General features: G+C 58.9%; 1 protein-coding gene across 3 annotated transcripts in view; it reads left to right on the forward strand.

The window, feature by feature from the left end:
* The window catches only part of SRRM4 (serine/arginine repetitive matrix 4), a 118,546-nt gene that overhangs the window by 89,591 nt on the left and 16,886 nt on the right, over positions 1-12,069 (forward strand). For 2 of the 3 annotated variants that reach the window (XM_084868307.1, XM_084868305.1), the window contains exons 5-8: positions 281-307; positions 1,700-1,750; positions 4,664-4,762; positions 6,785-6,941. In XM_084868307.1, coding sequence (XP_084724433.1) covers positions 281-307; positions 1,700-1,750; positions 4,664-4,762; positions 6,785-6,941 — 334 coding nt within the window. The remainder of the gene's footprint in view (positions 1-280; positions 308-1,699; positions 1,751-4,663; positions 4,763-6,784; positions 6,942-12,069) is intronic. The other variant, XM_084868306.1, reaches the window with a different exon arrangement.

Raw genomic sequence — 12,069 nt, forward strand, 5'->3', positions numbered from 1 at the left:
TTTGGGGGAGGACCGAGTGCTGCTAGGTCTGACCTGGGAATTCAAAACGCAGACAGCGCCTCCGTGTGGTCTTTATCCCTTCGGAGCCTAAGAGAGGAGGAGGCTTCGCTAGGCGTCCGGACCCCGTGTCACGTGATCGCAAGCACACTGACACGTGCTCCCCAGAGAAAGGCCCTCAGCCTCACCTCTCTTTATTCTCTTCCCTCCCCTCCCCTCCTCCCCTTTGTCTTCCTTCCTCCTTTCTCTCGTTCCTGCCCCCCCTCCCTTTCCCCTCCACCAGGTCGTTCTCCAAGAAGAGAAGGCACAGGTAAGAACCGTGTTCCCTGGCTGCTCACTCGGCCTCTGCCTTCTGGGCTCCATGTCCCCGTGCTCGTGGGCTCAGCCTCTTCCTCTTCCTCTTCCTCTTCCTGGTCTCTCCGGAGCTTCCCCCCCCCCACCACCCCCCTCCGTGCCAGAGCCTCATCTGAGCACTGACAGGCCTGGGGTGGGGCGTGGAGAGAAACATCAGCCACCCCCCAACACCCCCTCCCCCCGAGTCATCACGGCCTGTGCGGTGTGTCCCCCGCAGACAAAGACACTGAGACTCAGACGCCGGGACAGGCATGTCCACACACACAGTCAGGTGCAGAGCCACACAGCACAGGCCCCTCAGTAACGCAGCCACATCGAGAGCGGCTGGCAGGTGCAGGGCCTCCCGTCCATTCAGGGACAAGTGGCCGTGGTCTCCAGTGTCCTCCATTCACTGTCACAGCCGAGGAGGGGTGTCCGAGAGAGGGGCCACTTGCCCGATGTCGCACAGCACCTGCTGCGGGGCCAGAACTTGAACTTGGGTCTTTCAGTCTCAAGCATGAGGACAGATCTGTGGCTCACGGCGAGGTCAGATCCGTGGCTCACAGCTGGGTCAGATCTGCGGCTCAAGGCGAGGTCCGATGTCAGTGCAGAAGCCACCCCTCCCGTCCCAGGGCCTGGCCAGTCCCTCCTCTTGTTGATTCCTGGAACCCCTCTGCCCTGAAGGCCAAATCCGCTCGCCCTCGGGGCCTCCGTTTCATTACGCTGGGACCTCGAGTCATGGTTGTCCATCTGTCCATCCCCAAGCCTCTGACTTAGGAAAAATAAGACACTAAAACCCAAATGCTTGAAGGTTCGTGGCAGAACATTTCCAATCTACCAAGCTTGCTGAGGCTTCGAGTGTCTCCTTGAACACTCTTTCTCTTCCCTCAGATACCGATGGCACAGTGTGTCCGTGCGGGCGGCCAAGGGCGTGGCTGGGGGGGCCCCGGGCAGCCATGCCCCTCCCCCCGTGTGCCCGTGGCTCCCCTGAGGCTCAGTGTCCACATCTGTAAAATGCGTCCTTATTCAGCTCGCCCTCTGGCCCTGGCGTGGGAGGGTAGGTGAGATGGCTGACAGAGTGTTCAGCAGAATGTCCGCTCTGTAATAAAGCCTCGGAGATGGCGGTGGTGTCATTGCTTTTATTAGTGGTCTCTACCAAAGCCCCACCCCCGCCTCCCGCCTGTGGGGCGGGGTCTCTGGCCGGCCTGCTGGTGAGAGTGCGCGCCCACCGCTCGGGCCTAGGCTCTCGGAGCCTCCCGCAGCCTGGCTCTCTGGTCCTGGGGGTTATGCCTTTTACCACTTAGCTTATGTTTGCCTTTGCCTGGAATTCTGCATCTTTCTGTTAACTGGCCATTCATTTCTCCTGTAGCTCCTCCAGCCCAAAAAGCAAGAGAAGGGAAGAGAAGAGGCACAAAAAACAGTGAGTAGCGACCTCTGGACGGTCCTCCCCACCTGGGGGCTGCCCAGTGGCCGGGAACAGAGGGGCAGGCGAGGGTGAGGCGGGAGTGGGAGGACAGAGCTGAGTGTGGACGCGACCCATGGGCTTGGGAGTCGTCAGGGCACACAGGGGTCTGCAGGTGTGTGTGTGCGTGAAAGTGCAGGGTGTGCTCCCATGTGCTGGCACACCCCGTGTGTGTGAACTGGTGCTCCTGTGCATGTACTCTGTATTCATGTGTATCTAGTGTGTGTACCTATAGCGCACACACTGTTTGTAAATGTCTATAGATTGTCCCGTCATGCAAACATTTGGGTGAGCTGTGTGTATAAATGTATGCAATATGGGTATCTCATGTGTATGTGTGTGTGTGTGTGTGTGTGTGCGTGGTATGTATTTGTGTTTATCCTAATGCATTACATGTGTCCATGCTTATGTGAGCATGACTGTGTGCACATAGGTGCGCTGTCTGCCATTGTATGTGAATTGTGCACCCTGAGTGTGCACTGCTCATATCTGTGTGATTAGGCACTGGAGGTGGGTTGCGGGGTCTTTACATGTGCACATGTGTGCACGTGTGTGTTGTGTGTACATGTATGCTGTGTGCACGTGTGTGCTGTGTGTGCTCACATGGGTGCTGTGTGCGCACAAGGGGTAAGAGGGCATGAGCACATGCATGCACATGCAGGAGGTGCACATGAGCCCGAGCCCTGGCACCGAGGTATCGTGAGCCTTTGCCCGTCTTGGGACGCGGCGGGTGCACTGTTCGTAGAAATTCAAATCAGTCGCGCTTCCTGCTGCGTTCACTTCCCAGGCAAATTAAAAGCACATTTGGTGACACCCACCTCCTCTGTCCCTGCAAATGCTAGCGCGTGTGTTTTCCAATCAGCTCCCATTTCATCTCCCGCCGAGAGGCCTCTAACTGAGGATCAAAGGCGGCGGGATGAAAGGAGGGCGCAGAGGGAGGGGGTTCAGCTCTGCGGCTCCCAAGGTCACTGCACCCAAGGTCAGTGCAAAGGAGGGCACTCCAGCCGCCGCCGGGCGCAGGAGAAAGCGCCAGAAGGAAGCGGTAGCGCTCGGAGTCAGATCTGGGGGCTTCCTGGTCACCAGGCTGCCGAGGTCAAGAGGCAGTTACTGGTCGTGGGCACTGCATGTGCTGTCAGTCCGAGTACAGACAGCGCCGATCTCTGCGCCCTCAGCCCCAGTTGCCCACTGGGCTGCAGTGCAGACACCCAGAGCCAGGGGCTGAGCCCCGTCCCTAAGGGCAGGGCGGGGTCCTCGCTGAGCCCAGGCCTGCCCGCCTCGGCAGCAAGTGGCCGCCCTTCCAGGGCCAAGAGCCAAGTGAGCCCCAGAAGTCTATAGAGGAGGGTCACTCCTGCCAAGTCCCACCTCCTGGCTGCTTTTAAACACGTGACCCCGGGGAGACAGCCCCTCTGTTCACATCCCTTAGTGAGGCCCGGCATCGGGCAGCCCTGCGCTGGCCCCGGACAGAGCACAGCCAGCCTTCCTGTGGCCTCGAGAAGCTCCGGTGCAGGGTGCACAGCGGCCAGGCGGGGCGGAAGGATCTGAGGGGCTGTGGGAGCCCTGGCACTGGGAAGGGGGCAGGGCAGTGAGGGGCTTCCTGCAGGGGAGGGTTGGGGTGCGATGTGGGTTAGGCGAGTGCACAGACTTTCTGTGCCTGGTGTCCTCACCTGGGAACTGGGAATAACAGGAAAGCCTCGCTGTAGGTGCTGTGAGGAACAGCCGAGTCCATTCAGGGAATGCCTGGGACACAGCCTGGCCCGCAGTGTGTGTCAGTGTGGGCTGCTGTCAGGAGGCCGTGGGGAACGGGACATGTGGGAGCCAGAACACAAACGTTTCCGGAGCTGCTGGAGCCGCCAGGCCGGCCGCCATCGGGCGGGGAGGCTGTGGAACTAACAGGGTGGCTCCTGGAGGCCCTGGGTTCCCGATCAGAGTTCGGACTTACGCGAGGGCAGTGGCCTGGTTATCACATTGCAAGGTCCTCAGTCCTGGGCTGAGATAATCAAGCTCCCCTCCCCCCATAGTCCTCTCTGCCCCCCTGTCCTCCCCGCTCGGCCCAAACCCCGGCACCCGTAGCAGCAGCGCTGTTCCCGTCCTTGTTGTCGGTGAGAAGGAGCCGGAGCTGCAGTCAGGACACCAGGGGGACAGTGGTCGTGGCGGCCGTGCTTTTTGTGGCCGGTGATGTGTGACTCACTCTGAAAGTGGGCTTGTGGCTCCAGGGGAAGATTCTAGACTCCACTTCCAGGGCTGAGGCCACAGAGTGGCAGCCAGAGGCCTCCTGCACTCCGCAGGGGGGTGTGTGCGTTTGCCCCAAACAGTGTCCTTTTCAACAACGAGCCACCATTCACAAAGGGAATATTTTACATTGGAAACCTGTAATTCTGTATTCGCTTGAAAAATTAAAAGTCCCAGCACCAAGCCCTTGTTGTGGGCAAAGGCTCCTCCCGTAGCGGGCCCTGGGCGGACACCTTGGTGCCCGCGGTGCCCGCCTGGCGCCCGGGGCGGCTGCTGAGCCTCCTGCCTCCGGAGGGGGAGGGGGCAGGAGGGACGACTCCTGTCCCGGTGCGGTGGGTGGGCAGCCTGCTCTCAGCGGGAGGCGGGCCCTCAGGCGGCTCCGCCCAGGGACCCCTCCTGCTCACTCTGTGCTGTTTGGCTGTGAGAGGCCCAGGTGCCCCGTGGGGAGCACGGGTGATGGGGGAGGGGGAGGGAGAGGCTTACCTTTGGCAGGGACATCGGCACAGGGTTAGTTACACGAGTCCGATCAGACTGCACCCCAGTCCGATCAGGTCAGTCACTCAACCTCTCTCTCTCTCTCTCTCTCTCTCTCTCTCTCTCTCTCTCTCTCTGACTCTTTCCTTGTCCCCCCCTCACCCCAAGATCGCGAAGCCGGCCCCGGAAGTCTCACCGCCTCCGCCACCACCACAGGCCCTCGCGATCCCAGAGCTCGGAGTCCCGGTCCTCCAGCTGCGAGAGCAGGTAGCCCCTCGCCCCAAAGGGCCTCTCCCCCAGCTGCTGCCCAGAACTCAGTTTCTGTTACATCAGCTTCTCCTCCCACCCCTGCTGTCCTAGGAGAGGGGTTCTCCCCTCCCCCTTCACATCCTCTCCCTTCTCCCCCCCCCCCCCCCCCCCCGCACTGTCATCACCACTAACCAGCTAACCAGCACACATGCCTCCTAGGCCCCTGGGGCCGCACTGGGGTGCACAGGCTCTCCCGCTCTCAGCTGCAGGGGCCCCATTCTAGAGATGAGGAAACCGAGGCACAGAGAGGTTAAGCACTTGCTCCTCATTTAGCTGCTGAGTGACAGACGAGGATTGAGTGGAACCTCTGGCTCTGGACTTTGCACTCCCGCTAAGGGTTGCTCTAAGCACAGAGATGTTAAGCAACCTCTAAAAGGTCACTCAGCACTTAGTGCCTTGTTCTGAGGCCCTTCCAAGTGGGGTTTCTCCTCCTCTGGGCCCTGCCTTGCTGACACGCTGGCTGGGCGGCCTGAGGGGAGCAGAAGGAGGGGCTTTGTGGGCGGAGGGGCCAGTGACGGATGTGCAGCGGGAGCAGCAGGCCAGCTTCTGGAAGCCGGCGGCCGCTTGGTTTTCCTTAAATGCTTCTCCCACGTGGCTGCGTGTGCACGTCACCCGGGCGGTGTTAGATCTCACGTCCTTGTCCACTGCCCCCCATCTGCTGAGAAGCTCCAGGGCCGGGAGGAGGGGACATGCTCCTTCCAGCCCACGCTGCCTGGCACTGAGCTACCTCCCACGCACGTTTCTCTCTCAGCCATTCCTGAGGCCACGGGCCAGCCGGGCCTTCTGCGCCGTGGCTGCGCCTCGCCATCACCTTGGGGGTTTTTACAAACACCAGTGCCCGGGCCCGCCCTACACAGATTCCGTCCGATGAGGGCGGGGCGGGAAGGGAGGATTTCCCGTTTCCCTGGGCCAGGGGTCGGCAAACTCATTAGCCCACAGAGCCGAACATCAACAGTACAACGATTGAAGTTTCTTTATTTTTTTTAAACATTTTATTTTTTTAATTTTTTAAAATATATTTTATTGATTTTTCAAGAGAGGAAGAGAAAGGGATAGAGAGAAACATTGATGAGAGAGAATCATCAATCAACTGCCTCTTGCACACACCCCCACTGGGGATGTGCCTGCAACCAAGGTACATGCCCTTGATGGGAATCGAACCTGGGACCTTTCAGTCCGCAGGCCAATGCTCTGTCCACTGAGCCAAACCGGTTTCGGCTGAAATATCTTTAGATCCAAAATTTTTAAACTTCTTTTAATGCCACTTCTTCAAAATAGACTTGCCCAGGCAGTGGTATTTGTGGAAGAGCCACACTCAAGGGGCCAAAGAGCCGCATGTGGCTCACGAGCCACAGTTTGCCGACCATGGCCCTGGGTGATGTGAGCGAGGAGTGAGCGTGAGGAGCCACAGAGTGCCCTTCCTGAGAGTCAGAGGCGCCCTGGCCGGCCCGGCGGGCAGGGTGGCGGACCCCGGCCCGGCGGGCTTGCGGGAGGCATCTTTGTCACTTGTCAGCTATATTTTCCCCCAGAGTTCCGGTGACAGTCAGCAAGATCCTGTTTCACAGATGGCGGAGCCACATACACAGAGACGCACAGAAATCTGCGGTTATATTTATAGACAAACACAGGAAAATACAGACGGACAGGCCCAGACACACATCACACACATCACACACATCACACACGGGCGCAGACGCACAGACAGCTCTCAGAGGTGCGAAGGGCCCTAACCCGAGTCAGGGAAGGGGCCTTTCTGTCTTCATAGCTGCGTCCCAGCCCCTAGAACGGTGCCAGGTGCGTAAACGGGCATCTGTTAAATGCACAGGTGAGACGGTGAGAGGATGAATGGACAGACGGGCGGGTGTTTGGATGGATGCGCGTGGAGTTCATACAAACACCCCAGTCCTCAGGTCCCATGGGACCTCAGCCTCCGCTGCCAGCTCCCCTGGGCAGACGCTCAGGCCTCTCTCCCGCCCCCAGGCGCCGCGGCCGGTCCCCCGAGGAAGGCCGGAAGTCCCGCCACAGACACTCCCGCCGCTGCTCCAAGACCCTCGGCAAGGCCAGCCCCCAGGCCCCGGCCAGCCTCCCGCCCGGCCAGCCCCTCCCGATGCTCAGCCTGCTGTCCGCCAGGGGTGTAGTAAGTATTCCGCTCGGCTCCTGGGCCAGCCGCGGCCACGGCACCAGGGCAGGGGTGGGGGGCTGGGGGGCGGGGGGCAGGCACAAGCGCAGGGCCGTGCACATCACACGTTGATTCAGCTTCGGGCAGACAGCCCCCCAGTTTCGGGCCTCATGGCAGGTCCATCCCAGTGCTCGTTCACCAGCCTCTGGCAGCACCCAGCTGGGGACCTGGGACTGGGTGGGTGTTCAGACAAATGGAAACACCCAGGGGATGCTAAAACATACGTGTTTGACAGTGTCCAGAGTGACATCTTCAGGAACGTGTGTGTGAGGCACTGTGGGAGCCACCTGGGGGAGGAAGGGACGGGGGTCTTGGACCAGGATTGAATGGGGCCAGCCCCCAGTGACTGCCAGCGGGACGTGGCCTCACTGTGTAAACACAGCCCTGCCTGCACGGCCCTGCATCCCTCACGGTCCACAGAGCTTGGGGGGCGGGGGGGGGGGGGGGCGTAGCTGGTCTCCCAGTCCCTTCCACAGATGGGACACAAAAAAAAAGGCTCCGAGAGGTCGCGGTCTGGGGGTCGCGGTCTGGGTACACACCACAGAGCAGAGCAAAAGCAAGCGGACCCAGGCCGCACGCCCCGTCAGCAGTGACGCTGGGCTGTGGCTCCAGACTGACCGCCAAGCCCCGGGAAGGGGTTGGGGGGAGGGGACCGGTCCCAGCGTTGCCACTGCCGGGCCTGCCGCTCCGGGAGGTCACAGCCTCATGGAAACGCGGCTTTCTCACCGGTAACACGCTCACAGAGGGGTGGTTGGGGACATACAGCCACATAGAGGCTATGACGGCCTGTTGTAGGTGCTAAAGGGACAGACAGACAGACAGACGGGGACTCAGGCCTGAGGGAGCCTGCCTGAGTGACCGCCCGGTGGAGGGGCCCAGCTGCCTGGCCAGGAGCAGACGGGCGGTTTCAGACGGCTGCTCCCTTAGCAAGGATGTGGCGGGAGACGGGGAAGAGGTGCTTGCCGGGAGGTCGGGGAAGAGAAGGCGATGACAGACCTCGCTGGGTCTCACTGACACACTGGTTGGCTCCGCCGTGCGTTCTGAACCCTCCGGTACCTGCCAAGGCGCCCTGGATCACCCAGGTTCCGCGTTGCTCAATCCCCCCCCCCTTGCTGGAACCCACACTCCCAGCTCCTCCCAAGCGAGCCCGGGTGCTGGTGCGGCACCTGCATGCAACTCCCGATGCTTGCTGAGCCCTGTGTGCAGAGGTTCGGAGCCCGGTCCCAGGCTTGGCTCGACGGTTCCTTCTGTCTCTCCCAGCCTCAGCTTCCTCACTGCAAAACGGGGACATGCTCTCCCAGAGGGATTGCTGGTGGGAATGAGTTTAAAATCCAAGCAATAGGGACAAAGGAATGCTTCTACATCAGTGAAACCCCCATCTCCCTGGTCACGGCATTTGTGGCCAGCCATTCGGTGGCCCCGTGACCCTCATGAACAAAGGTCCCTGGGAGCCACCGGCTGTGTCACCAGCCTGGTGGGGGGAGAAGGGGTGGTCCTGACAGCGCAGGTCTGCAAGGAAGTCGGGGGGACGTGGTCCTCCCACAGCCAGTGGAGGATGAGAAGGCTGCTGGCTCTTGAAACCATGATGTCCCCGTGGGCCCAGCCCTTCTCAGAAGAGCTGAGAGCTCGTCCGTATAGAAGGCAAGCTCGCCCCGATTCCAAGAACCGGAGCCTCACAGGAGGCCCAGGACTCCGCAGCCATGGCCGTCAGAGCGGTGAGCGCGCGGCCATGACTGTGTGGCCGGAGCCGGGCGCCACGCCGGGCATTGCTGCCGGAGCCTTTGGAGCCACAGGTCCCTCATCTGCTAGAAACATGGCGATAAGGCTCTTCCTCTGAAGCCCTGTTGTCAGGACAAAAGCAGAGCCATGTTGTGACCCTCACTCCTGTGCAGGGCACAGGGCAGAGCCCGCATGTGCTAGTTGGTGTCATGACAACAGCGTCCGGGGCTGGCCCCGCCCCTCCCACGGGGACCTCAGCAGGTTCCGTGAACTCGCTGTGCCTGTTTCCTCTAAATCTGCAAAAACCCAGATGACAAGGTGACCGGCCCCCTCACGGGTGTGCTGTGAGGCCCAGGGAGTCTGTGTAAGGGAGCGCCTCCGGCTGCCGCAGGCGCGGGCACATGCTGCTGTGGCGGATGCTCATGATGGAGCCCTGGAAGCAGGCATGGCAGCAGCCGTGGTCATTGTGACACGGATTAGTGTGGTTCTGGCCCAGGCTACACAGGCCCTGCTCCCTCTGCCTTCAGTTTCCTTCCGGCCTAGAGGGCGGCTGCAGCCCACAGGGCTGGGCCCACCCTACTCGTGCTTGCCTGACTTATGGGCACATCGGATGCCCCCCAGTTCTGGCCCTCTGAGTGCCCTCCACACCAGACCCACTCTCATCTGCTCTCCTGCAAAGGCAGAAGGGAGAGGAGGTGCCAGGGGGGACCTGGCCTCACGTGTTCCCTGAGCTCTCTGTTAGAGAACAGCAACGCCACTGTCATTGATCACCATCCAGTCATCCGTTCCGATCAGCCAGTTACCCGCTGAGCATCCATGAAGGGTCCGCTCTGACCTGGTCTGGGGATCCAGTGGGTGAGGAGCGGTCCACGCCTTCATAGGCGGCGGCAGTCGGTGAAAACTGTGTAAGACACTCCACAGCAGGGAGTGCAGGGACGCCAGGCGGGCTGGAAGGTGGCGGGCGGGAACAGGACTGGGGGTCATGTTAGGGCAGAGAAGGCTAACTAACTGGGAAACCAGAGTGAGCGGGAGTGAGCCGGAGGAAGCAGGAAGTGAAGGCTGGAGTCTGGGATGGAGACAGTTCCAGGACAGGAGGTGGGGGTCTAGAGTAAGGTGACTTACTTTTTGAAATCGGGACTTTTTTAAAACGCCGTGGGACGCGGGACAAATGGTTAAAAATCGGGACTGTCCCACCAAAAGCGGGACGTCTGGTCACCTTAGTCTAGAGAGGACAGGGGCCCGAGCAGGAAGGGTCTTCTGGGCCGCGGTTCCTGGTTCCTGCCCCCCTCCACTGCAGGCATTTCATATGCACAGCTCTTTGAAAAATCAAGGGCGGTGTATCACATCAAGGGGCATATTTGCATATATGAATATGCAAATCTGGGGTCTTGTCTCCTTGAAATCCTACTTGGTGAGCTAAAGATAACCTGAAGCCCTCTTGCTGGGCCTGAGCTCAAACCCAAAGGAGGGTCCCAAGGAAACAACTTAGGGACCCTCCACAGCCTCACTCATGTTCCTTATCTCCACTCAGCCACCTCGTCCAGGCCTCGGAGAGACAGAGACATGAATAAAAGACTCCCCTTGAACCCCATTGCTCACAGTCTAGTAGTCAACAGAATGCTGCAACACGGTGTGATAAGTGTTGTAATTAGGGCTGAGACTGAGCTGGTGAGCACCTCCTCAATTGTTAAAATATTCAAATACTTGCATGCCAGTTGATAAATAGACCCTGTCATCACCATCTCCACCCCCCACTGCCACCCCCACTCTCTCCCCCACCCCATTCAACAAAGCATCTCCTTTCTCCTCTCGTACTTTCTGGACCTCTTACAGTCCAGCAACTAAAGAGTTATACTGGACAGCCCTTCAGTACCAAGGCCAGAGACCTTTGGAAGGAGTATCCACACCAAACCAATTTGTTGAATATTTGTAATATCACCTCTAATGATGATGGAAGCAGATACAGTGGGTAGTAGGACCACAGAAGAAGGACCAGACAATATTGTCTTGGTGTCTGAGAGGGTTTTATAAAGGAACATTTGAGCTGGGCTTTGAAGGATGAGTAGGAGTTCACCAAAATGAGATGGATGATGACAGAGGGAGGGGGAAATACCGCTATGTGCCAGGCCCTGTCACATATTTTACAACAGCTTTTTCCTCACTTGATCCACAGAATAGCTTTTTGAGATAGATTCTATTATTAGCACTATTTTTCAGATGGGAAAACTGAGGCTGAGAGAGGTGAAATGACTTAGGCAGGTAGCCCAATGGGAGGAAGGGGAGCTGGTTTGAATCATGGCTTGTGCCGCAGAAGCTCACTCTGAGAGCCAGAGCACGGAATGAATGGCAGGTTGGTGGCCACAAGGTTTGGCAACTCCCCGTTGACAAAATAGGAAGCATATCGCCATGTAACACCAGGAGGGTCTGGACGGGGCTGATGGAGACGGAAGCCAGACCTCGGAGAAGGGCAGGCTCTGTCTCTCCTCCTCCCGAATCTGGCCTGGGCTAACGGTTGCCACAAACTCGTTGCCAATAAAAATCTGCACAGATGCCACAACAAAAAACAAGAAGGAAGAAAAGCAGAACTTGGGGTCCATAAAAATGGGTCTCGTGATGTGTGTCTACAAGGAGAGGCAGAAGAGGGCAGTGATGAAGGCTTTGAGGCAGGTCTGGATACTCGGAAGTTCTTGACCTTGTCTTCCTGTGAGACCCAGGGTAACAGCGATAACTAATGCTTACTGAGCACCTACTCTGTGCCAGGTGCGAGGCTGAACTCTGCACAGGTATCATCTGGTTCATTTATCCGAGGAGCCCTTCAAGGGCTTCCACGGATACCCCCTCTACAACGAGGGAACCACAGCCGAGAGAATTTAGGAAGAGGCAGCTCCTCGGTGGAGAAGTCTGATCCACACCCAGAACGCCCGACCTCAGAGAGCATGTGTGTGGCTGCTCGGCCCCCTCATGTCATTTCTCTGCGCTGGGCCTCAGTGTCCTCGTCTGTACCTCGGCTAATCGGGTAGACGTGCAGATGGAATGAGATAAACGCTTCCTTCATTTGAAGACACACATGAAGCACCTACTGTGTGCCAGGTACCGGGTGAGCAGACAAGGTCCCTGCCTCAGGCAGCTGCAGTTCCGTGTGGAAACTGCCCAGCGCTGGGGGCCACACCCTCAGTGCAGTGTCGCTCGGGTTACTGTTTGTTGTCAGAGTGGCTTTAGGAGACTTACTCCACATAGACCCGGCGTGATGTTTTTTGGGGTATCTCTCACTTTATAAGGTTTAATCGCAGCCAGGCTCTTGGGTGACCCGCAGAACAACCCTCGGAGAAGGGTGGGATGGCAATTCGCTTCCTATTTTGTAAACAGG

Source organism: Pipistrellus hanaki (genome assembly GCF_964339955.1).
Source record: "Pipistrellus hanaki genome assembly, chromosome: 19".
In the NCBI taxonomy this organism is placed as follows: Eukaryota; Metazoa; Chordata; class Mammalia; order Chiroptera; family Vespertilionidae; genus Pipistrellus; species Pipistrellus hanaki.